The sequence below is a fragment of the Accipiter gentilis genome, chromosome Z (genome assembly GCF_929443795.1).
Source record: "Accipiter gentilis chromosome Z, bAccGen1.1, whole genome shotgun sequence".
Classification (NCBI taxonomy): Eukaryota; Metazoa; Chordata; class Aves; order Accipitriformes; family Accipitridae; genus Astur; species Astur gentilis.
The window spans coordinates 62,727,829-62,753,416 of NC_064919.1; the positions used below are offsets into that span (position 1 = coordinate 62,727,829).

The 25,588-nt window shown below is 41.1% G+C and overlaps 2 protein-coding genes across 2 annotated transcripts in view; one reads left to right on the plus strand and one right to left on the minus strand.

Moving 5' to 3' along the window:
* Positions 1-5,376, minus strand: part of DMGDH (dimethylglycine dehydrogenase) — a 44,674-nt gene extending 39,298 nt beyond the window's left edge. Inside the window, exons 1-2 of the mRNA XM_049794408.1 lie at positions 5,255-5,376; positions 3,309-3,474 (exon numbers count right to left, since the gene is read on the minus strand). Coding sequence (XP_049650365.1) covers positions 3,309-3,474; positions 5,255-5,376 — 288 coding nt within the window. The remainder of the gene's footprint in view (positions 1-3,308; positions 3,475-5,254) is intronic.
* Positions 5,377-5,785: 409 nt separating this feature from the next.
* LOC126035668 (betaine--homocysteine S-methyltransferase 1) lies at positions 5,786-25,588 on the plus strand. Its single transcript, XM_049794433.1, has 8 exons — positions 5,786-5,879; positions 9,957-10,089; positions 14,829-14,947; positions 16,941-17,132; positions 17,726-17,873; positions 18,753-18,935; positions 23,911-24,139; positions 24,652-25,588. Exons 1-8 carry the CDS (start codon positions 5,841-5,843, stop codon positions 24,824-24,826), a joined length of 1,218 nt encoding a protein of 405 aa, XP_049650390.1. The 5' UTR covers positions 5,786-5,840; the 3' UTR covers positions 24,827-25,588.

The following is a 25,588-nucleotide window of genomic DNA, read 5'->3' on the forward strand; positions in this document are numbered from 1 at the left end:
AGCTCATTCAGCAACAGTCCCGCATTTTCCTTGTTCAGCCTTTTACTACTAATGCAGCAGCAGAACCTCTTCTTGTTGCCTTTAATGTTCCTTACAAGTCTTAACACTAGTTGAGCTTTGGCTTTCCTAACACCCACTTCACATGCCAAGGCAATTTTTCTAAATTGCCCCCTTGCAGCCTTTTACTGCTTCTACCTTCCATATATTGTGATTTTGCTCTGGAATTCAGTCATGAGCTCCCTATCTGGCCCAGCTGGCATCCCAGTGTGTCTACTTGTTTTCCTCAGTTTCAGGGTGAACCACTCTTGTGTTTGAAGGAGATTTGCTCTAGGTTTTGCTCTATTTTTGTAAGACAGAGATTTTGTTATTGTAGGGGAACATCTGTAGGTGAACATGAACAAAGAATGACCAATTTGCTATGACAATTGACACAGAGATTTTAAAGCATTTTTATAGTTGAAAGTTTTATATGTTGAAGTGTTTGTGTACCAGTTTTGTTCTATTCCAGCCTGTTTCAGATTTTATACTAATGCCATTATTAAATTAGCATTCTGGAGGAAAATGGTATTAACACTGTTATACCCTATATTCTCTCTTCTTGCAAATTTGACCAAGTTGTAATAAGTTTTTATTTGTCTTGTGCTGTGCTGTCAGGAGCAAAATCAATTGCATGTTGCAAGAAAAATTATCACATAACAGAATGATACGTTAAACATTTTCTCAGAAAACACCTTTTTAAAAAGTAACAACACAAAAAATCTATTTGCTGAGTGAGTTATATCTGTCTTGTTCAGTCCCTAGGGCTTCAGTAAGATTGCAAATGATCTGACCTGCAGAATAGTACAACTTCAAGAGTTCTTAAAGCCTATGCCTTGACCTAATTTATACACGTATAATAACCACTACTTTGTCATGGTTAGATAGGTATAAAAATGAGCAGTACTTGCTCCGGTAGCTACATCTTCTTACTACCAGTAATATAAATGTACACACTTTCTGTGCTGTTTTAGTAACACACATGAAAGTCAGCCAAATTTATCTCAGACCTGAGAATTGGAAGAGTTTTGGCAGCAACACTAGCAGGAATATGATCTATATGAAATGTGATCCTGAGCTCTGGCAGGACTTACTGGACTGTGAAAGAGGGAAAATGTGGTATAGTACAGTAACATCTGAACCAGACTTCGAACATTTGTGGCTGCAGGCACACTATGCACACTATGTGCCATTTCACGTGCTAACTGTGTGTGTAATTTTCATCTGTATCTAGTACTGTACCACTGTGAGAAAACCACTGATGAACATACAGTACCTACTATAACAAAGAACCCACAGTCACAGTTTTGATCTTTCTCATCATCTGAAACAGACTTATCATTAACTTTTTCATCTTCAGGCACAGCACTCTAATACTGAGTTCAATGAAAAGAGATAGTATACCGTGTAGTTTGCCTAATAGCTATCCATTTTAACTTGTTCCATAACTAGGTGTCTTGCTGTGTTAATCGCATCAAATTTTGTTGCAAGAAGTGCCACAAGGCAGCCCTCTCAGTAGTGGTAGTGCAGGCATTTTCTCTGCTGGGCTCCTTGTCCCTCCCTACCTTTGAAACAGAGTTCCTCACTCAGTGCTCCATTACTGCATTCACTAAGAAGTGAGGGCAAAAATACTGAAGGAGAGGTTGCTTTTACATAGCTATGAGCAATAAGCTACAGTGAGCGAGTATAACAACAAGAACAAAGGAAACATTTAGTAACAACCCCCCATTTATGATCTTGGTTTCTTAATCACTTCTTAATTAGGTGATTTTCATTATTTTTTGCACATATATTGTTCTGTATATGCATTGGGTAAATAGAATTCAGTCTGTGCCTCACTCATGCACTTAAGTCAAAGTATTTGTTTGAGCATTTCATAGTTATGATTCAATACACAAGACGCATGATCTGACACTATGCATGGTGTTGCTCTGTTCACTGAACTGCATCAGCTGCAGTATGACTCTAAAACAGACGTAATTACTGAATTTTGTTTTTCCTAACTCCATACAGTGTGTTTTCTTTTGCTTTGTTTGTTGAAAAGCAAGTAAAATGAAGTATAAACCTACTTATACGTTTCAGGCAGTGATTTTTTTAAATTTCATTTTTGAACTACTGTTCTCTCACCAAGGCCCCAAACACACAAAACATCTGCACTGAGATGAAGCATTTCAAACTTCAGACTTCGTCCCCAGGGAGGAGCATGAGGATGCAAATCAAATATAATTCATCTGAGTCATCCTCCTTAACTTGTTCCTGAAAGGCACTCAGATACTATAGTTACAAGTATTACATAAATGCTCTATTGTATTAACAGAGTAGTTCTAGAGACAGCACACTGTTGGGTTTTTACTGTTTTGTATTGCTATACGCAGGGGTAACATTCTCCCAGCTTCAGCTAAGCATAGATGGAAATGAATGGAAAAAGCATCTATTATTGTGGCAAGCTTTATTTCATTTCATTACACTCCCTATTCCTGACATTGACATAGAAAATACGTAATTACATACATGCATGTTGTGCACCAGTATGTCCATGTGATTAGCATTATTACAGGAGGTGTCCCCACCCTGCCATTATTACATGTATGTCTTTTTAGTTCTTTTCCTCAGAGTACAGACATTCAGCCTTAAAAAAACCCCACAGTGTACAGCTGTTAGCTTTGCTCCTCCAAGATTTTGTGTAATGTCAGCAGTGGCAGGAAATAAAGCTCTTGTCTCTAATAAAAACCAGTTTCTGGGACTGTGATATTCTCTGAGAACTGGGCACTGATGCTGCTTCTTGACCACCTCTTTTTCAGGATGGCACATACATAAAAAATAATTACACATACAATAATGCCAGATTTCACATTTCTGGTTTATGCATGCCAGTGCAACCACTTCCAATGATAAAGACTGCAGTATAAATTAGATTACCTTAGAAATAAAACCTTAAATTTAAAAAGTCCAAGTTAAATCAAAGTTTAAAGTCTAAATCCAGTTAATTGCCAAAAATGTATAATAATACTAACAGTTACCTTATAGTGATTTCAAAATGCAGTATTTGTCTCAATTTTTACAAATGAGAAAAGTGTACTATGGATAGCTGAACCAACCTGTCAAAAACTCATACAGCCAATCTATAAAAAACTCAGTGCTAAAGTTTGTATCTATAAAATAACCAAGATAGTTAATCTCTGGAAAGCCAGGGAATATAAAGGTAATGAAACTTCCACCACCGTTAGATACAAAAACTGCTGTTAATGAGAGATTAACAAAACATTTCTTACTGCATGCCAAGTAGATCCTGCAGTGAGCTCAGATTTTTCTAGCAGAACAACATCCTTCAAGCCAGCCTTAGCCAAGTGATAGGCTAGACTCACACCAACGCAACCACCTCCGATGATCACTGTGTCTGCTCTATCTTTCCCTAAGGAAGGTGATGGTGTTTGTTTCCTGGGGAAGAAAAGTATCACAGTTACAAAAAGACAATTGCACATCTGTCCATCTCTTTTGTTTACTACTCCAATCATACTATAACTGGGTGCCTGCTTGGGAGTCTAGACACACCTGGCTTAAAACCTAACCTGTTTGCTCTTCTTTTAAAGTAAATGCCCTTAAAGGGTTATATACATAGGAAGCAGTAATACAAAAAAAAACCAAAGCAAGTTTAGCTTCCACTCACAACATAAAATCTTTGTTATTTGTCCAATATACCCTTATACATAGATACTATTTCTCAATAAGAAACTGTACCCCTGAAATGAGTGTCAAAGCCTGGCTTTTCAAAAGTGCTATAGTATACGCAACACAAAGAGAAAGTCTTCAAAAAATGTCTGCTTAGTAAGGCTCCTAAATACATTTCTAAAGCCAATGTCAGCAGACTACATCTGTGTATGTATTCATGAACAATGAAACAATATCTATTTTCATGTTCTGTCTATTCTGACATGTTCTACTTTGCTGAAGTCAAAACAAAGAAAGAGGTTTTTGTCAATGGCTCACACCTGCTACTGTATCAGGCTGGATTTTCACAACCACTTTAAGCCAGCATAAACCAGCCCAGCTGCCATAGGCAGCCCTGTTCTCCTCTGTCTCATCTGATCCTCCTCTCAACTGCCCCATCCACTGACAGCCAAGCAGCAAGCCAGATCCAAGAATTTATCCCAAATTTAAAAAAAAAAAACCAAGCCATTTTTCTGGATATGAGACAAGGTAGGAACTCTTAGTACAGTAGCAGTAGAGACTACTGTGAAACCACAGTATCTCTCCCTTCAGGACAGTTAATCAATACTCAATTTTATCTCCCGCCTCCTTGTACATTTGGTTTTGCAACTTCTCTGGCAAAAGGCTTTCTAATGTGTAACTAGCCTTCCACCCATCCTCCACTCAGAAATCAAAGCTATTAGTTGTATTATGAATGGAGTTCTTATAAAATAATATGACATTTTAAATGGAAGTGCAGGAGGAATATGGACCATGCTTATTCACTATGTGGCAACGAATGAAAAGTAAAATAAATAGGAACACTGGGCACCACAGGTTTTCTGTATTTGGTGCACCACACACTTGCATGTGTTCTTTTTTGAGATTACATATTAATTTTTGCAAGTTAACAGCAAGCTGTTTAACAGCCAGATGTCAGACACTTACACCAGCTCCTCCACTGAATTTTGAGGCTCGTGGTCATCAAGGTCAAGCGCAGAAGCTTTTCTTGGGCTTCTTTCATGCCACGAACCTGAGATGTACTCACCTGACCTTCAGCTCCTTTCAAACCTTTTCTTTCAAACCCAGGAGCCTGATAAGAATCCGGGGGGTACCTTCCCCGTGAACTGCACGGTTCACCCAGGCGTTTGCTCGTGCCGTGTGAGAGGCCATTTTCGGCTCGTCGATGAGGCCCAGAAGACAACCGGAGGGATCTCTCCACACCGGGCCAGCTGGGTCTGCTCTTTGACGCAGAAATGCGAGGCGCCGGCGGGGGGGGGGGGGGGGGGAAGATGCGCCTCCTGCCCACAGGGAGAGGCCCGGTGACCCCGACCGGCAGCCGGCGGAGCACCGCAGGCCGGCAGAAGGAGCCCGCTCCCCTCACCACCGTCCCCTCACCGCCCCGGCCAGGCACCTTTAGCCTCGGGGGCCGCGCCTTGAGGCGGTGCGGAGGCCACGCGCCGGCGGCCGCGACCGTTAACGGCTCCTTCTGCCCGCGCCTCCCCACCGCCCCTGCCCGGCCCGCACTCACCGCCCCTGGGCGCCCGCGCCGCCGCCGAGGGGCCGCAGGGCAGCCGCGGCCAGGGGGTCGGGCCGGCCGCCGCGGCGGGGGGGCCGCAGCCGCCGCAGGGCTCCCCGCAGCACCCCGCTCATCCCGCACGCAGCCCGCCGGCAGCAGGGATGGAGAGCGCTGGCTGGCTCCGCGCCTCTCTCGACGCCGTCCCGTACCCGTCGCCGCCGAGGCCAGCCCTCGCGGAGGAGGGCGCCGGCCCGCCCCTTGGCTGAGCGGGCAGCCCGGGGGGGCAACCGGGCACCTCCCGGCCTCGAGCCAGGCTGGGAGTGGGGGGGGGAGAAGCGGGCGGGAAAGGGGCGGCAGCGGGCGGCGGCGGCGGCGGCGGCGGCGGGAGGGCGCGGGGCAGCCCCGGGCCGTGCCGGGGCGCAACCCGCGGGGTCAGGGGCCGGGCCGGCTGGGGGTGTCGCCCGCAGCGCTGCCCACCGCGGCCCGCCTCCTCCTCAGGCTATATAAGAGTGCGGCCTGAGCGCTGGGATGTAAGCTTGAGCTTCGCGCCGAGCACGTCGGGGCAGACGCGGGCAGCCGGCGTCCCAGGGCGAGGAAGATGCTGCCGATCGGGAAGACCACGAAAAAGGGCAAAAGGGTAATTCTCCCACCTCCCTCCCCCGCTCAGCCCCGCTCCCCCGTGGGCCCCGTCCCTCTCCGCTGCCCGGCGTGGGGGTATCGGCGGGCGCTGGGAGAGCCCGCGGCGCTGAGGACCCGTCCGAGGCCGGGACGGCCGCCGTCCCCCTCGCCGCCCGCCGCGGCGCGGGCGCTGCCCCGGCGGGACCGGGCGGGAGGGGAGAGGCAGCCCCGCGCCGGTGCCGCGGGGAGCGGCGGGATCCCCGCAGCGGCGCGGGGCGCGGGGCCGGGCCGCGCCCGGCCGCCTCTCCCGCCCCCGCCCCGGGGTCCTGCCCGGAGGCTCTCCTGGGGAGCTGCGGCTAAACGGGCGCAACCCGCGGACCGCGCTTGTTAACCTCCCAGGAATGCCCCCCTCAGTATCTCTGCAGGTAAGGTCATACTGTGAAAAGCTAAAGTAAAGCCGTAGTAACAACAACTGTACCTATCCGCCATCGAGCCGCTACGGACATTTGGATAGCGTTACGAGATGGGTAGGTTAGGTTGAACCTAATGCTGTAGCGGCTCCTCGAACTTTTATTTCCCTGAACGCATAGACTGGAGCCGGCAGAGTTCAGACCCATTTTGCTTAATACTATTTGATATGCAAACTAAGCTGTGTTCGCAACACATTAAAATTGTAAATGTTTTAAGCATAAACTGTCATTGGATGGGATTTCTGTGTCCAGCATCCTGCCAACTCTATTTAAAAGCCCCAAACTGCTCTTCTCTTGATTTATATGATTGAATACCAACAGTGTTTGCAATCTGAGCGCAGTCTCCAATATAAGCATGCCCTTTGCACCCTCATTTAGCTAAAGAAATAAGCCAGTAAAAAAAGTTATCCAGGTATCAGCCGTTCTGGCCATTAAGGCAAACGTATGAGCAATGTCTAAATCAAACTCTGACATATACCCTGCACTGCTGCTTGGGCAGGTCAGTGGAATCACATATTCTGTCTTCTGTTCACAAGGACACTATTATTAACAGGACACTTCTTACTTGGGACTGGTTTTACTGAGTTTTGTGTGTAGCATCTAAGTCCAGAGTAAGAGAACAGAAGGATATGGGAAGAAGTCTGAGAGCCTACTAGGCCTTTCAGGTAGATCAGTTATAAAGGAAGGAGGTGGGGAGGTTTTTGTTCTGCTCTTCATTTTTTTTGGCACATATTCATGCCATGTAACTTAAGACACCTAGCAGAAGGCAATTGCCACAAGTTCCCCCTACAGGCAATGGGCAGAGATAAGCTTCTCTTGAGGACTCACTTAAGATCCGAATAGTTGTTTTGAGATCTTTTTTTCCTCTCCACTGATGAAAAGGTAGGATATAGGTAGACCAGGTGGGCTTTTCACTTACATGGTTCAGTCACATTCCTAAAGGTGGTTGGGAGAGTATCTTCATACAGACATTTGCGCTCTTTCCATGGATAGATGTGTGGACTATGTGGTGCAACTTCATTCATGGTAGCGAAAGTAAAACAGTGAAAAGATGGCTCAAAAAAGCACTGGTTAGCTTTTTACAGGTACTATTTCTTGTTATTTAATACCAGATCTGTGTACTATCAGACCTGAAGGTATAATTTTGATGTGGATTAGACATGAGCATGCAGCTTAGGTCACCAGGGCAGAAAAAAACCAATGTTGACACTGAATTTATGCTAGCTGTATGCTTGTTGAACCAATGGTATTTTACCAGTATAGATAAAGTAAAAATGGTGTGAAGAGATGATATCTGCCCTATAATAAAGTTTGCAAAAAAGTTATTTCCATTTTAAGTCAATCTGAACTGACAAAGTAAGTTTATATTAAGTACTTTGTGCTTTATAGTTATGTCACCTACTATTAGATGCCCCGATGCTAAGTTTAATATATCACAATTTATTATGTGTCAAGATGCTGTGATCTATTCAGCCATGGCTTACGTTGTTTCTGTGAGTCAAAAGTGGAGATTATTGTAAAATGCAGTGTTTAAAAAGCTAGAACTGTGAAGGAGAAATGCTGTTAAATCCTAGAAGTGACTTCATAAAAGAAAGAAATCTGTTAGTTGTAGTGCATTTAAATAGAATATCTATATTTGGTATCAAAGATATATCTATTATTTAATGTTCAGTTAAGAAGCAACGACTGAGGCTGCTTGACAGTTAAACTTTATTTTTTCTCTGCACTCCTGTTCTCTGCATATTTAACTCCTAAAGCAGACTCTGTCTGTAAAAGATTCCTTGGCAGGCAGAGGAAGCAGGGACTCAACCAGTGATCCCTTGGGTGCCTTTCTTTGGCTCCATTTGAGGCATACTGTTACAACTGCAAATTAGCTAATTGCAAACACAATCTTTACAAAGCCTCCTGACATTAACACTTAGAACAGAATTGCCCTAGCAGACAGGCAAGAGTGGTAAACTCGATGAAAATTACTGAGTTTTGGAGATTGAGTATTGCTGATTGAGTTTTACCCTGGTCCTCCTAAAATAAAGATAAAAGCTTGCACACTTTATTAAAGTTACAAAGTTAATCAGGTCAATATTCTGGGAAGTACACAATGTGCAATGGGATGTGATGCAGAGATTTGCAAGCCAACACTTGGCCAAGCACAGCAGCGCTGTACAAAGCAGTTCTGCCACCTTGCTGCCATGTCAGTGCCTGAGCCAAAAATGCCAACCCTCTCAGCCAGGCTTCGTAGCCTCCAAGCAGCCTTACACTGCTATGCTTGGTACTGGAACTGGCATAGTTGGCACAGTGCTCCTTCTTGTTGGAAAGGCATACTCTCATCCCACCTAAAGGGCGGTGCTGAGACATCATAAGTGTTTGTCTTTCCTGGATGTATGATGTGAGATACTTGAATTAATGAAGGAGACATTATCAGGAAAGATAATCTTCTAAAGGTTGGAGGCTAATTGTTAAAAACCCCTTCCTCTCAGCATGAAAACTACATTCAACTCTATGTCCACAAGGGGTTTTTTTCCCACTCCCTCAGATTTCATCTACTGGCATGCTAGTGTGTCATCAAGAAAAGGTAATTGTGGAGGGAAATTTTAGTCTTACCTTTGATTATTTCTTTTCCTGTACCCACTACCTTTGTTAATGTAATGGGTCTGCATTCATCCACTTTCTAATGTAAATAGAATTATGGCTGTAATCCAATTGCAGAAATTAGTCTTCTTTAGTGTGATAGCAAAGTACTTTATGGAAAATTTGAACAAGCCAAAGAAGCAATGAAAGGAATACAAAAAATAATATATATTAGGTGCAACCAATATATGTTCTCATGTTTTTCAAGTTTACAAAAAAAAAATAAAATTACTGCTTTCCTTGCATTTGCATGGAGTTCAAGGCAGAAGCAAGGTTAATCATGGGGTGCTATAAAGTTTGTAATTGGGCATCTTAAAATATTTCAGGCAGGGCTGTGCAAAACAAGCAGGATTTTCTTTCATTTTGTATGTCTAGTTAAGCAAACCTAGGCCAGGAAAAACTCAGAAAGTAATTTTTCTGTCAGAAAATGGAGGCCAGAATTTTGAGATGTGTCTTATTTGGTAGGAAAATGGTACATGGTACCATTTGGTGGTACAATGGTACTTTTCTGTGATGCCTGTTGTGCCATCTTGTGTCACAAGCTACTTGTGCTGAGGGTCTGTCAAGCTGGCATTCATAGCTAAAGAACAAATAAGCTAATAAAAGAGGTCAGTGATACTAGTGTTTCGTTTTAACAAGTTTCTCATATATTTCACAGGAGAATTTGAGATGGTGTTTTACTTTCACAGGATCAGAACTGGACCATTGACTTCTAGTTCTGGGGACTGTATCTCTGGAATACAATCAAGCTGACCAATTAAAAGTCTTACATAATATATACGCACATATTAAAGCCTTATGTTGCAAAACAGACTATCTACTATTCTTTAAAGAGAATTTAAAGAAGGAAATTTATTACTTTATTATGGCAAAGATGTTTCTGGCAACCCACAAATACTCACATCTGCTTTGCAAACATAGGAAATGGCAACAAAGACAAAGGAAGCCCACAAAACTGAAGAACTATAACTGTTAACCTTTCCTCCTGCTTTCTTCAGGGTATTCTAGAGCGCTTAGATGCTGGAGAAATTGTGATTGGAGATGGAGGATTTGTCTTTGCTCTTGAAAAGAGGGGATATGTAAAAGCTGGGCCTTGGACTCCTGAAGCAACGGTAGAACATCCAGAACCAGGTCAGTTTTACCGGGAAACAGAAATCCTGTAGTGAATGTGAACATGGATGGCTAAAAAATAAATATATAGGAACTTGTAGTAGGTTTTTAAATAGAAGAGTTCCCTGACACTGTAAAATTACACTGCTAAGAACAGCCTAAGAATCTATAGACCAAATGCTCATCTTACTCCTTTTTCTTGCTCTGACACTGGCCAAAAGCAGTTGGGTAGCTGTCGTGGTTTAACCCCAGCCGGCAACTAAGCACCATGCAGCTGCTCACTCACTCCCCCCCAACCCAGTGGGATGGGGGAGAAAATTGGAAAAAGAAGTAAAACTTGTGGGTTGAGATAAGAATGGTTTAATAGAACAGAAAAGAAGAAACTAATAATGATAATGATAACACTAATAAAATGACAACAGTAGTAATAAAAGGATTGGAATGTACAAATGATGCGCAGTGCAATTGTCACCACCTGCTGACCAACACCCAGCTAGTCCCCCAGTGGCGATTACCCCAGACCCCCCTTCCCAGTTCCTAAACTAGGTGGGACGTCCCATGGTATGGAATACACCGTTGGCCAGTTTGGGTCAGCTGCCCTGGCTGTGTCCTGTGCCAGCTTCTTGAGCCCCTCCAGCTTTCTCGCTGGCTGGGCATGAGAAGCTGAAAAACCCTTGACTGTAGTCTAAACACTACTTGGCAACAACTGAAAACATCAGTGTTATCAACATTCTTGCATACTGAACTCAAAACATAGCACTGTACCAGCTACTAGCAAGACAGTTAACTCTATCCCAGCTGAAACCAGGACAGCTGTGTAAGAATATGAATAGTGTAAACGCATAGTGATACCTCTCCAGAATGGTCTCCCAGTCTTCAATGATTTGCAGCCCAGGGACTTTTTGACCCAGACATGGTCTCTCTCATGGATTTGTCCAGACTGTCCTTGAGCTGATATAAAGCTTATCATTTAAAACACCTTGTGAGAAAGAATTCTGCAGTTAACTATATGTTTTGTTGTGTTCTAGTCATTCCAGGACTTTTATATTGTTATAAATTATTATAGTTTGTTTATTAATTCTTTCAGGAAAATAGCAGCTTTTAGTAAACAATGGAATGGAAGAGGAGTATTTAATGTATCTGGCTCCACTGTGAAATGGGGAATGATAAACCTCATAAGAACCTAAGAATTGAAATAAACATTTAAGAGAGTAACTCTCTTAAAGTGGATGGACACAAAATAAGTTATCATTCTATGCCTTCCAGCATAAAGATTATAGTGTTTAGCATAAACAGTGCAAAAGCAGATGCTATTATCTATTTATGTACACTTCATTACAAGAAAGCATTTGCACTAGTAATATGATGTGCAGTTAGTCCCACAGCCTAATTCAGAATATTGGGGGGGGGGGGGCGCAGGGAGGATTTCTTTGTTCTTTATTCATTATTTGCCCTTCCAAATTAGTCTTTTTCCTCTATACAGGGGAAGAAGGAAGGGGAGGGGAAGAAGGAGAGAGATCTTAGCCTTCTCTATTACATTGCTTTGTACACCTTACCTATTTATTCACCCTAATCCTTCTCAGCCTTCAAATGTCACTTTATGTGTAGCACACCTAACTTAGGGTCACAGATAGCCTTAGATAATGCAGAGCTCCAGCAAATATTTAAAGGGCAATGAGTGAATTTGCTGACTCTCATCTCCCCAAAAGACATCCCATTGCCTCTCTCTGTTTCTCTCTACCTCTACATCTGTCTGCCCCTATACATTCCACCTTACAAATCATAGCACTTACCCCGTGCTCCTTATTTCCCCTTTGCTTTCTTGTTTTGCACCTCAAAAGCCCTTGATTATCTCCACATGTCATTTTGGGAAGTGCAGGTCTCAGTCCATGGGGAATGCAAGACATTGCCTTACAGCTGTTGCAGACAGCTTGAATTGACTAAATTGGCACACAGGTTTGCTTTAAATAAGTTATCAATAGTCATAAATTAGAATACAGCCTTCTAAGAATTGCTGCTGATTTGCTAGAACATACTGCTCATGTCTGTAACATAGTTATAAAATTTTTATAAGGCCCTTATAGGCTATTTATAAATAAAGCCTTCACTGGAAATGTGTTAATTTCTTTTCATGTAGTATGCTGCCTCCCCTTCATTACAGCTTTTTGCTCCTGCATGCTCAAGGGTCATGTTACTTTGAAAGCAAGTGTAAAGAACAGAAGGAGCAAGTGCCTGAGCCAGCTGGTGTAAAAACCATACAACTACCAGACCTTCTTATCTCCGTAAAGATGGAGATAAAAGGAGGGAGGTTCTGAGAAAAGCAGTGAGGAAGGGAGGGGGGGAGGGGGGAAGCGTGATTTCAAGACCATTACCTGTTACAAGAGAGGCGAAGGTTTCTTGCCAGACTGACAAGTTTAAAAATGAGACCTAAATATTTCTTCTGAGCCAGATCGGGTATTGCTCTGTAGTCACCAATATGCACAGGCACTTACTGACCCCATCTCCTGTTAGCTCAAGTCTGTGTCTTTTGTGAAATGTCTAGCTCATGGTGGATTGAAATGAAAACTCAGTGTTATACATCTGACTCCTAAAATGCATGAGATTGTTAGTAATTGTTTAGCTTCATATGTGGCTGTTATCCCCATTTCCCAAATGCTGGAGGAAAATACAGCTTCAGTAACATGCTGGAAGTCACACAGGAAGTAAATTACAGAGTGGTTTGGGTTTGTGATAGTGCAGGCTGCTGTGGGCTTGATAATAGTAACAGTGTATTCTACTGGTCAAAACGATTTGCTTGGGATTGAAAGAGATTCAGGCTGATACTTGTAACACTATTCTTTCCCTCAAAATGTAGACCCATTTAAGAGTCTCCTGTTCACCTGATAGTTTCGGATATGAAGTTCCTTATTCATATGTGTTAGATTACATTTCATTTGCCTACCTATGTCACCATCCTTACTCACATAAATCCCAGGCATTCTTCTAGGAATAGAAGAACAATATTTAAAAAGCACTAACCATGGGGATAAACAAATCTTGTTTATTATGGACATGTCATAGAGCATTTGTGAAAATATTTTTAGATTCTTTTTTTGCTTTTCCCATTTCCTGACTAGTTTTCATCAACGATTTGTGATGGGGTGAGAATGGGAAAACAAACTACAGAACACTACAAACATACAGAGACGGCCCTTTTAGTTGGGATCAGTAGCCTATTTTAATGCTATAGGAAAAAGAATACTCCCTGCACTAGGAATGTTTTGACTTTGTGTAAAGGCTGCAAGACTGAAATTTGATCCTGGTAGTTCAGGCAGATTCCAGGGACTTTTTGAACTGTAGCTCTGCTACTATCCATGTTCCTGGATGGGTGTTTGTGACTGCTGGTAAAGAAGCACTGTGTTAAATCACAGTGTGGTTACCCAAGGCTGTAATTAGAAGTTAAATACTGTACTAGTAGAGAAAAGCAAGGGACACTACACTGTTCCTTCAATGAAAGCAGACATGCGTGCATGTATGCAGGTTGACTCTAGCAACTTAAACTGCTGTTTGAGCTTCTTCAGCATAGAAGGCTGTCTTTGTTCAAGTTGAAGGGAGTAATTTTATTCTCACAACACATTCACACATTTCCCTAATGATACAGATCATCTATAGACAATGAGGTACAATAAACCAGGACTTCAGGAAAACTTTTCCAAACATCTACCACAGAAACTGCAGTGTTCTTGTGGCTGTGTACGGTATCTAGGGGAATAAATTATTCCTGTATTTGCTATAAGCCATTGGGCATTTTAATTCTGTTTTACATGATCAGTAGTGTTCTACTGATCTATTATAATTCTTGTTCTCTTATAATTATCGTTCTGTGGGTATACATATAAAATCAATTGACAGCTCCTGCTCTGTTCCTACTATGGTGATTGCAGTGTACTGCTTCCAGTGATGAAGGCAGAACTACCATTACAGAGTCTGGTCCCAAAGTCCTAATTTAGGAAATTTGTCCCTTAAAAGTAATGCCAACCTTTCCCTCAAAAGTAGTGTTGGGTCTGTAGTAAAATCATCATGTGCTGACTTATGGGAAGAGTTAAGTCTGTGTTGTGAATCACTTTTCTGGAGCAACAAATCATCTTTTACGAAATAGAGCTTTGGTTTTTGGCTGACTAGACTCAGCTAGGGTTTTGCAGGGTGAGAAAACGAGAAAATACAAAATAGGTAATGGAACGCTGTGTTCTTCCATATAAATATCATCTTGTCCCTTCATTTGTTGCCATGATACTTTCTTCTGTTTTCTTTTTCATAGTCTAGAAGGTAAGAAAATACTGCTTTTGCATTTGATGATCTTTTTGTCTTGTATTCCCTGTTATGCTTTCATGTTCTTTTGTCAGATGTCTGCTTTCCCTTCCTAAACCACTATGGAGTTCTATAAAACGAAATTGGGAGGTCTGAAGTACTGCAGAAAGTAGAAAATAAGCAAGGTGGCATGGAAAACTGAATCTACTGATAAACTAAATAGAAATCTTCCGTCATTCTTAGCAGAAAATAACTAAGGAGAAAGTTTTCTACATAATGTTCTGAGAGTGAGAAGAAAGAAATTCTATTCTTTCTATGGGGTACTGCTTCTACTGTCTTATAATGGCTCTTCTAGAAAGCACAGTATCACTTATTTTACAGTAACATTACTTCAATAAACATTTCATTTGGGGATAATAACAGTAATAACTGTACCAAACATCTCTTCTTTTTCTCTTTTTAATGCTTTGCAGTTCGTCAGCTTCACCGGGAATTCCTCAGAGCTGGATCCAATGTTTTGCAGACATTCACCTTTTATGCCAGTGAGGACAAGCTAGAGAACAGGGGCAATTATGTAGCTGAGAAAATAAGTGTGAGTAAAACTCTGTTTTGGTGGACATATGAAATAAATGGATTAATTTCAACAGATTTAGTAGAGAGATTATCGAGTGCTTTCACAGTTTATCATAACAGTTTTGGCTATATTTGAGGACCAAAGAATCAGATGATGCAATTTCAGAGTTTGGAATAGCAAGAAAGGCAAGGTTAAAGGATAAAAAAATAACAAAATGGGGCAAAGAGGAAAGAGGATGCCCACATCGTGTTTTTCCCATCTGAGGAGATTAGTGTACTAGGGTTTTGATACAAAGAGTACAGGGAGGACTAAATGCACAGAGAGCAAAATCAATGAAAAAAAAGAAATGCTTTAACATCCAAAGGAGCAAATCAACTGAAAAAATGGTGAAGTATCCTAGAAAATAATGAGAAGCTAATGAGAACTGAATGTTTTTTAGAACCATGTCTTTAATAAAGGAACAACTAAAAAATCCATGGTATAACCTGTGGTCAATATTCCCCTTCTCATGCGTAAGGGTAATCTGTTACAGCCACAGAAGCACCATGTTGGTGTTTTCTTAGCCCCTACACAAAGGAGTTGTAGGATATTGGGTGTGTTCACTAGATGCAGGCGCCAGCTCCACTGGGACTTCTGGCACAAACATTTCTAGATAGTTCCTTTGAGACTAGAAAGTTTGCCATTGGGTGTTTTCTCTGATCCTTTCCCCTTTGGTCCTATTGTTTTTTTCAACCTCTGCAAAATAGCAAAGATTCCTCAGGGGGCAGGGAGGAAGGAATACCTTTGTATCTGGAAGATATCCCAAGTCAGAAATTAGAAAAATCTGGACACTAGGGAAACACTTGAGGGTTAATTAAGAGGTCATACAAAACGCCATACAACCAAATCTGTCTGAAATGCTGTATCTTTACATTCAGTAGATGCAACATTGAAATGTCTGAAGTGGTAGTCCCAGAAACACAGTGCCTCTGGAACAAGCCATGTTGTAATTCTTGCTGCCATGCAAAATTATAAGAAGTACCAGGAGACCACCTGGTATTGGGAATGTGTTACAGCAAAGTTTTCAAGATGATTTGCTGCGAGGTCTGGAAGCAGATTCCTCCAGTCTTCAACTGGTTTTTGGCTCCACCTCCCGGAGTTCCCAAACATGTACCTGAGCACAAGTGAAAATGGAAGACAATCTGTCAGCAACAGCCTTAAAAATCAGCCGGGTCTTTTGAAGCAGCCATAAAAAACTTCAGCTGAGAGAAACCTATGTAGATTCCAAGTAGTCCACGGGCTGCAGAGAAACCTGCTCTAATCAGTTCTTGTTATCTATCCCAAATAATAAGTCTTTTCCCAAAATCTTTTTTTCTCATCTTAACCTTTTTTTTTTCACAAGCTGTTCTAGTTATCCTGATTTAGGTATAGAGGGAATGTCTTTCAGTCTAGGTGATTATTTAATCACATATAGTGATAAGTTTCCCCTTACTGTTCTTAAATGGGTAACTTTAACTTTGGATAATTAATGATATCTTTTTAAAAATGCCTTAAATAACTCTGTATGGATATTATATCTTGAATTTTTAAAATTATCAAAATACTAAAATGTATTTTTAAAAAATGAAAAATAAATTGAAATTACTATATAATTTGTTTTCCACCCATAAAATGTCAGCATAAAAGCATACACTTAGGTGTAACTAACTCATTTTCTAGGAGGCAAAGAAAATCCCACTTCACACCAAATATCTGCTTTTTATAGACTATTTGTGTAAGATGTATTAAAGGTAATGTGTTTTTGTAGTATTTGATAATATGACAACTTAGAGGTGGCAAGAGCTTGTTTCCTGATGTTTATTATTTTTTTGAAAGACGCTGATCTTCCTAGTCAGTATATTAAAGAATTCATTTATATTATAAAAATATGAAGAAGCCATTACAGCTTTTGACTCTTATTGTCCTTTTTGTGCTCTGAAAACATATGCATATCTTTGATCAGGTAAAACTGACACAATCTATATTCATACAGTGCCAGAAAGTGAATGAAGCTGCCTGTGACATTGCAAGAGAAGTGGCTAATGAAGGCGATGCTTTAGTGGCTGGAGGAGTCAGTCAAACACCATCATACTTAAGCTGCAAGGATAAAACAGAGGTTAAAGCAGCTTTTCGAAAGCAACTAGATGTCTTTATGAAGAAGAATGTGGACTTCCTAATTGCAGAGGTAAATATGTGAAAAAAGTACATGTGTTCAACTGGCACAGTGTTAACTTTAAGATGTCTAGTCTACTTTAGGGAGCACAAATATATATTCCTTCCTCCTTTAAAATGTCCTGTTATGCTTTTATTCCAGTAGTATCGGTATTTTTCTAAATGCACAGCAGCATTTGCAAGCATCCTAGAATAGGACCTTGAATCCTAAATTTCTACCTCAGTCACGTCAAATTCTGTATTGGCCCAAAGAGGATAGATTAATGTGATCTTAACTAGCTCCTTTTTCCTCCCGTACACCATAAGCAATCAACCTAAGGTGACTTTTCTAGATGAAAATAGTTCTTTGGGGATAAATCCCTGATTAACCTCCTGTAAGGGCATTCTTATTCTGAAACAAGAGTATCATGAATTTTTATTTGCTTTTACTTACTGACTTTTAAAAACCCTTTCTTAACTGTGTGGTCAGTGAACTCAATTGAATTATGTTAGTGTAAATCAGAAAATAATCAAGTCATTTTATTGCTGGTGAATTTGGGGTCTAGATTAATGTGTTTATGCTTCACCTCCAAGAAACAAAACTAGTCCAGTTTTAATTTCTTCCAGTATTTTGAACATGTTGAAGAGGCTGTCTGGGCAGTTGAAGTGCTAAAAGAATCTGGAAAGCCAGTTGCAGCTACGATGTGCATTGGTCCAGAAGGAGACATGCATGGTGTGCCCCCTGGACAATGTGCTGTCCAACTGGTAAAAGCTGGTAAGAATCTGTTTTAATGTGCCATTTAAAAGTATGGAATAAAATCCTTAAGCATTGAGATAAATGGATGTGTATCTCAAGTAGGTAGCTTTGCAATTATATCTGATAAAAGTTTTGACCCTGTAGTAAAGGTGTGTGTACTTTACTAGAGCAGTCTTGTAAAAAACTTACTAAAATGCAGCTATGAAAGCCTTGATAACCAGGATGGTATTGGAAGCAATAGCCACAGGCAGATGATACTGAACAGAGCAAAATCCTAAACCTACTCACATTTGGTTAGAGCCAACCCCAAATGCTAGAAACATAAGCAGAATCCAAAGACACAATTGATTCTCTGCTCATGTTTTTAGAAATGTATGGAGCACTGTTCAAACCCCAGGTGAGAGAATAAGAGGATGAAAAAATTAATCTTTTTGCCTATCAAAGGCTGTGTTTTCCACAGGACAAGGGGAAGGCCAGAAGAAATTAATCAGGGGCATGACGAATGATGATACAGGGGTTCATTATATCTGTTCTGAACTACTCATTTCCCTTGGAGTTAGAGCTGAAATCCAAAGGCAAAACCTGTGTTAGGATCCTGCTAGCTATTTGCATATGTGGCTGTACATAATCAGTCTTCACTGATTAAGCACTGATAAGAAAAGCAACTGTATGAGGGTGGGAGACATCATTCCTCATCAGGAAGGTAAAGAGGAGTGCAACTGAGATGTAAATGGCATGATTAACCTCAGGAGAGTTGAGGCTGGCTCTAACCCAACCGTCTTGTTTTCATAATGCTGGTGTAAAGATAGACTGCTCTGCTTCTGGAGTGCTCTGGCTAAGAACTTTCACCTCTCACTTCCTAGGAAGATGTGACTTGAAGTTATTTTCCTCCTCTAGGTGCTTCTATTGTTGGAGTCAACTGCCATTTTGATCCAGATACTTCCCTAGAAACTGTGAAACTGATGAAAGAGGGCTTGCAGGCTGCTAAACTGAAAGCCCACCTGATGTCCCAACCACTTGCTTTCCATACGCCTGATTGTGGAAAGCAGGGTTTTATTGATCTTCCAGAATTTCCCTTTGGTAAGACAAGGGTATCTTTTCTCTTTTCCTTTTTTTTTTTTAGTTGCCTGTTCACTGTTTTTTTTCCCAGCTTTTAGTAAAGATGAAGCTGCAAGGTGTCCTTCTATACAGTAAGATGAGTCCCAATTATCCTGTCTGGCATTTTCCACAGAGGGATTGCAGTGTAATATTGGATTAAAGATCATCCACATAGTGAGAGTACTTCAGTAGTATCACAGCATGTGACTGAAAGTGAAATTATGGTGAAAACAGTTAAAGTGCCACAGCCTAAAGTCAGTTAAAAAAATGTAGTTCTTCATAGTGCTATAGAACCTTATTCAGGACAGCTATAAACAGTCCAAAGAAATGAACAAGACCAAATAAACAACCCCGGAATTCTGGGTTGTGACATCTATCCCCAAAGCCCTATAACGTTTACCTGCTTAGGGATTTAATGTACAATGCAGATGCAGAACTAGATATAGGTGCATGATTATTACACTCATAACAGTTCAGTCTTGCAAGTGTGTAACTCTAATATAAGTGAGATCAGAGAGAAACCAGAAGAGGGAATATGTTCTTTGATGTTGTTAGCAAATGGATTAGCAGTTTGGAGATGGATTCATCACATGTATGCTCATGAGAAATTCTACAAAGACTGAAGGATTCAGCCAGTTTATGTGTATATAAGGCTTGTGTATTTAGGGTTTGTTTCCACCTGGGATGTAGAAGATCACATACCTTTAAGACAGGAGGACAAAATCAGCCTAAACATTTTAAAATTGGTTAGAAAAATGTTTTCATTTCCAGGTATCATACACTCTATAAAATAAGGTATTAAAACATTCAAAACTGGAATTTGTAGCAAAAAAATTGAGAGATAGATGTGATTTTTCAGGAAGATATTTTTTTTCTTTTAAATTCCTCTCTTTACATAAACAAAGGAAAAAGAATAAAGCATGTGCCTGAGGCATTCATTAAATGATAATAACATATCTGAGTTCTGAAAATATTCTGGGGTGTTTAAAAGTGTTAGGAACTCATTTATCCTATTCATTCCTTCATGTAACTCCTCTGATTGCAAACAAAAAAAGATAGAACAGATGCAGTAAGTAATCAACTGAATTGAAGGATTGACTCTTTGGTTTGTTATGGTTCTTGGCTTGTATGTTATAAGCAATCTGTATGAGATGTCAGCTTTCAGAAATTTCATGAGTCAATTGGAGAAGGCTAGTATTTGTGAATGTTTTCAGTACCCAGGAGCAACTGATTGCTTGATGGCAGATAAGCAGTTTGGTGAAGTATTGTTAAACAGATCCAGTTAACTCTGTTTTTTGTGGAAGGCAGTACGCACAAAGAGGTATTTAGATATTTGAAGTGTACATAACCTCTGCAAGAGGTTGACCTATAGGCCAACAAGATCTCAGTTTCTAGAAAAGTGTTGGCTACGTTGTATTGGCAAACTCCAGCATCTAGATGCCAGCAGTATTTATTTATCTGTAGAACTTTTTCCAGTTTTCTGTGTTTTCCCTTCTGTGTTATTGCAATTGCTCTGAAATGTCACTAGTTAAGCAAGGACAATGTTTTAGAAAGAAATGTCCCGGTCAGTTAAAGCATACCCAATTATCTCAAGAGTATATATATAGAGGGGCTAAATCTAGGAGCAGGTTACAATCTTCTCACTGAAAGTTGATGAAAATTTCAATCTCTTTTTACTACAAATATTAACTTAAAATGTTAAACTATAGACATTTAATTCTGAATAAAGCCAAGAAAAGAAATGTATTGAATGTTAGTGAATTTTGGGAAGGGGAAAATCCCACGAAGCATGATCTATGTGGCAACTTCTTCTCATAGAATACTGCTTGTTTTCAATCACCATGTTTCACCACATGTATGGCTGGTTCTTATAGCGGGGTCTATACCTGTTTCTTCAGAGAGGTTAAGTTGTTTCTGTCCTTATACTCCTGAAGCACAAGGACCAATTCATAGAATGGTTTGGGTTGGAAGGAACCTTAAAAATCATCTAGTTCCAACCCCCTGCCATTGGCAGGGGCACCTTCCACTAGACCAGGTTGCTCAAAGCCCCATCCAACCTGGCCTTGAACACTTCCAGGGAGGGGGCATCCACAACTTCTCTGGGCAACCTGTTCCAGTGCCTCACCACCCTCATCATATAATATTTCTTTCTAAAATCTAAACTAAATCTACCCTCATTCAGTTTAAAACTGTTACCCTTCACTCCATCACTACACTCCCTGATAAAGACTCCATCCCATCTTTCCTCTAGGCTCCCTTGAAGTACTGGAAGGCCACTATAAGATCTCCCTGGAGCCTTCTCTAGGCTAAACAACCCCATGTCTCAGCCTTTCCTCACAGCAGAGGTGTTCCTTCCCTCTGATTGTTTTTGTGCCCCTCCTCTGGACCTGCTCAAGCAGGTCCATGTCTTTCTTATGCTGGGGGCCTCAGAGCTGAACACAGTACTCCAGGTCAGGTCTCACCAGAGCGGAGTAGAGGGGCAGAATCACCTCCCTCAACCTGCTGGCCATGCTTCTTTTGATGTAGCGCAGGATGCTATTGGCTTTCTGAGCTGTGAGTGCACATTGCTGGCTCATACTCAGTTTTTCGTCCACCAATACCCCCAAGTCCTCCACAGGGCTGCTCTCAATCCACTCATCACCCAGCCTGTATTTATGCTTGGGATTGCCCTGACCCATGTGCAGGACCTTGCACTTGGCCTTTTTGAACTTCATGAGGTTTACATGGGCCCACTTCCTGAGATTGTCTAGGTCCCTCTGAATGGCATGCCATCCCTCAGGCATGTCAACCACACGACTGAGCTTGGTGTCATCTGCAAACTTGATGAGGGTTCACTCAATCCTACTGCCTATGTCATCAATGAAGATACTAAACAGTACTGGTCATAATATGGACCCTTGAGGGACACCACTCATCACTGGTCTCCACTTGGACACTGAGCTGTTGACCGCAACTCTTTGATGTGACCATCCAGCCAATTCTTTATCCACTGAGTGCTCAACCTGTCAAATCCATGTCTCTCCAATTTAGAGACAAGGATGTCATGCACGACAGCGTCAAATGCTTTGCACGAGTCCCAGTAGATAACATCAGTTGCTCTTCCCTTATCCGCCAATGCTGTAGCCCCGTCGTAGAAGGCCACCAAATTTTTCAGGCATGATTTGCCCTTAGTGTAGCCATGTTGGCTGTCACCAGTCACTTCCTTATTTCCCATGTGCCTTAGCATAGTTCCCAGAGGATATGCTCCATGATCTTGCTGGGCAGAGGTGAGACTGACCAGCCTGTAGTTCTCTGGGTCTTCCTTTTTTCCCTTTTCAAAAATGGGGGTTATATTTCCCCTTTTCCAGTCAGTGGGAACTTCACCAGTCTGCTCTGACTTTTCAAATACGATGGATAGTGGGTTAGTAACTTCATCTGCCAGTTTCCTCAGGACCCTCAGATGCATCTCATCAGGTCCCATGGATTGTGACAGGGTGGGTGATGGAGAATACAGGGAAACATTCTATACTGTTCTCCTGGAGTTTAGTTGCTTATACAGGTATAAACTGCATGGAAGATGCTGCATTCTTACTGTTGATAATTTTGTATCTATTTTGCATTAGCTTTTCAAGGATATGAGAGAAGGAAATCATGAATTTGTGCTTTTGATGCTTTCTTTCACATCTGCAGGACTGTACAAAAGCTTACTTTTATTCAAAAGGCTTTCCAAGATAGCTTGATCTGTTTTTCCTTCTAATATTAGACCATCTACTTGTCCTTTGTCCAGTCTTTCCCTCCCGGGCCAATAATATTCTGTTTAAGAACATTTCATTCTTTTCTTTCTGCTTTTTATTTTCTGAGTATGTCTCTTAACTACCCATTGGACTTAGAGTAGATCTGCTTTGTACCACCTGCTTGCATGCTAGGCATTTTTTGGAAAGGACATAGGGAGAGAAGAATCCTACCTCTCTGATGTGTTGATGGAGCCTTACTACCTCACTGCATCTTCTTTGCCCAGCGGAGTGTTCAGTGCACAGACATCATGCTGCACTCGCCTAATAACCATTCTCGTTCATCTCCTGCAGATGTGCATAAAGAAGTGGGAAGATTTTTATTCCCTTACTCCTGTGTTTTTATTCCTTAAAGTTTCTTCTTCAGTCCCTGGTCTTTTCTTTCCAGTTGTGCCTCCAGTTCTCTCTGCTCTTATGCCTCTTTCCCTTTGAGGTGTGCTTTTTCCTTGTTCTTTCTATTCCTTTCCTTCCACAAGTCCTTCCTCTCAGCTCTGTTATCCCCTCACTCTGCTCACCGCAACCTGCAACAGGAAGAAGGGTTCAAAATAAAGATTGCATCCTAACTTAATCTACATATAGAACTTTCTACAAAAAACAAAGTGGTTTGAGGCAGCAAGCTGCTTATGGGTGGGATTATAATTAAGTAAGGGATGGGCTAAGAAACAGCTACAGATCCCTGCTGTCAGTGAAACAATTGGCTGCCACAAGCTGATCATGGAAAAAAGTGTAGTAAACATTCCTGAGGAATAATGCGCAGGCTTATTCCTGTTGCAGGTAGGCTGATACCTTCTTCTTTCACAGCTTTCCCAGATATTGATTGTTTATTAGGAACTCTTTGGGAATGCAGGCGTAACATTGAAAATACTCCAAGACTTCAGCTAAGAACTCTGGCAGAATGGCAAGCATATGATTTTGGACTTGATCAGTCTCAGAAGACATGAGGTGCTGTTTTGCAAGGCCAAAAAAGCTTACAACAAGCATACCTCAGGAGAGCACAGCAGAGTCTGAAAGCTAGACTTCTGAAAGTTTGCATCATTAATTCTAGCTCAGATAGTTCAAACACATACATGTACATCTACAACCAGTTTTGCAAACAGTGTGAAAGTATTTCAACAAAGTGGTTTCTTACCAAAAAAACGTGCTGAAATGGAGTATGGTGGCAACTTAAGATATGAATGTCTTTGCAGGTCTGGAGCCAAGAATTGTAACCAGATGGGATATTCAAAAATATGCAAGAAAGGCATATGACTTAGGAATTCGTTACATTGGAGGTTGCTGTGGATTTGAGCCATATCATGTCCGAGCAATAGCTGAGGAGCTGGCTCCTGAAAGAGGATTTTTGCCAGAAGCTTCTGAGAAACATGGTAGCTGGGGTGATAGCCTGAGCATGCATACCAAGCCCTGGGTCAGAGCAAGGTATGTATACCTGACCTGGAAAGCACAGCAGCATACTCCTTGCAAAGGCTTATATTGATCCATGCAGCAGACTGGCTTAACTGATATGGAGGTCTAAATATCACTGTAAACACTCTTTGTGTTAATAATTTTGAAGGAGTAAACCCGACCTGGGAGTAGGGAAAGGGATGAAGGGACAGTAGGAGACCTCCAGGAATTCTCATCTCTCTTTAAAATGAAGATGTGGTTTGAATTACTGTGAAAGTAATTAATTAAAGTTAAGACCAAAAAATGGTCAGATTGCTGTTAAACAGCTCCTAATAGTGAGTAGCTTACAGTGTTCCTTTCAAGGATGAAAAGATACTTTTTAAGTATGTTGCATTTCATTGCATGCTTTCACTAATACTTCTGTATCTAAATATAAAGTCAAGCTGTGCAATTTAGATGACCCTTTGCAATGGTCATTTAAGCCCCATTTGCTTCAGTATTGTGAGGTGCTGGAAAAAACCCTGAATTTCCTTCTCTTTCTTTAGGGCAAGAAAAGAATACTGGGAGAATCTGAAGCCTGCTTCAGGCAGGCCATATTGTCCTTCAATGTCAAAGCCAGATGGCTGGGGAGTGACCAAAGGAGCCAGGGAGCTGATGCAACAGAAAGAAGCTACAAGTGAACAACAGCTGAAGGAGCTCTTCCAGAAACAGAAGTTCTAATCAAATGCAGCTGTGTAAATGTTAGAAAGATTTATCTACAGACCATCTCATGCTTCACATGAAAATCTGTGAAGATGAGTACCCTGTTGATTTACCAGTTAACATGTAGTGAAAAAGACAAAATGCAGAAAGGATGTGCTTACAGATTAAATATGTCAAACTTTGATAATAAAGTCTTTCTCTGGACAAATAGTTTAGAGAATACACAGTCAGAGGCAGGTTTGGATTCTCATAATAATTGAGCTTCTGTTAGCTAGGTGTCATTAATTGTGTAGACACAGAAATACATGGAAAGTAATAATTGGCTCAACTCATCTGTGAAAAGAGAAAAAGTCATCTATAAATTAGGTATCAATGGATTTCCACTCCCGAGTCAGTTTTCAGTTTGGGATTATGTAGGAGCTTTCTTAGACCTCAAGATTTATTGAGGACTGCTTCAGGGACACACAAGCTGCCAATGCTTCAGACACACAGTTATCTATAGTCACTTTCTTGCCTTTAAGAGAATAAAAGTAAACTGGAAAATATATCTTATAATTAAAATCAAAAGATAAAGAGAATTAGATCTTGCAGGAATTTCTTATATGCAGGAGAAAGGTTCAGAGAACTTTTAGGAAAGAAAAATGACAGGTAAATAACTCACTTTTTTTGTCTTGGGGTTCCATGTACACAAGATTTACTCCTCTGGAGACTAAAAGGCTTAAGAGATTATTCTGAAATTTAAAAAAAATAATCAAATAAATTAAAAGTAATACAATGGAA

What these genes read in the sequence shown, in the direction of transcription:
- LOC126035668 (XM_049794433.1), top strand. Translation starts at nt 5,841, where the DNA reads ATGCTGCCGATCGGGAAGACCACGAAAAAGGGCAAAAGG. An exon ending in CCACGAAAAAGGGCAAAAGG is followed by an intron (nt 5,880 to 9,956) that starts GTAATTCTCCCA and finishes TGCTTTCTTCAG; the next exon opens with GGTATTCTAGAGCGCTTAGA. An exon ending in ATGTAGCTGAGAAAATAAGT is followed by an intron (nt 14,948 to 16,940) that starts GTGAGTAAAACT and finishes ATATTCATACAG; the next exon opens with TGCCAGAAAGTGAATGAAGC.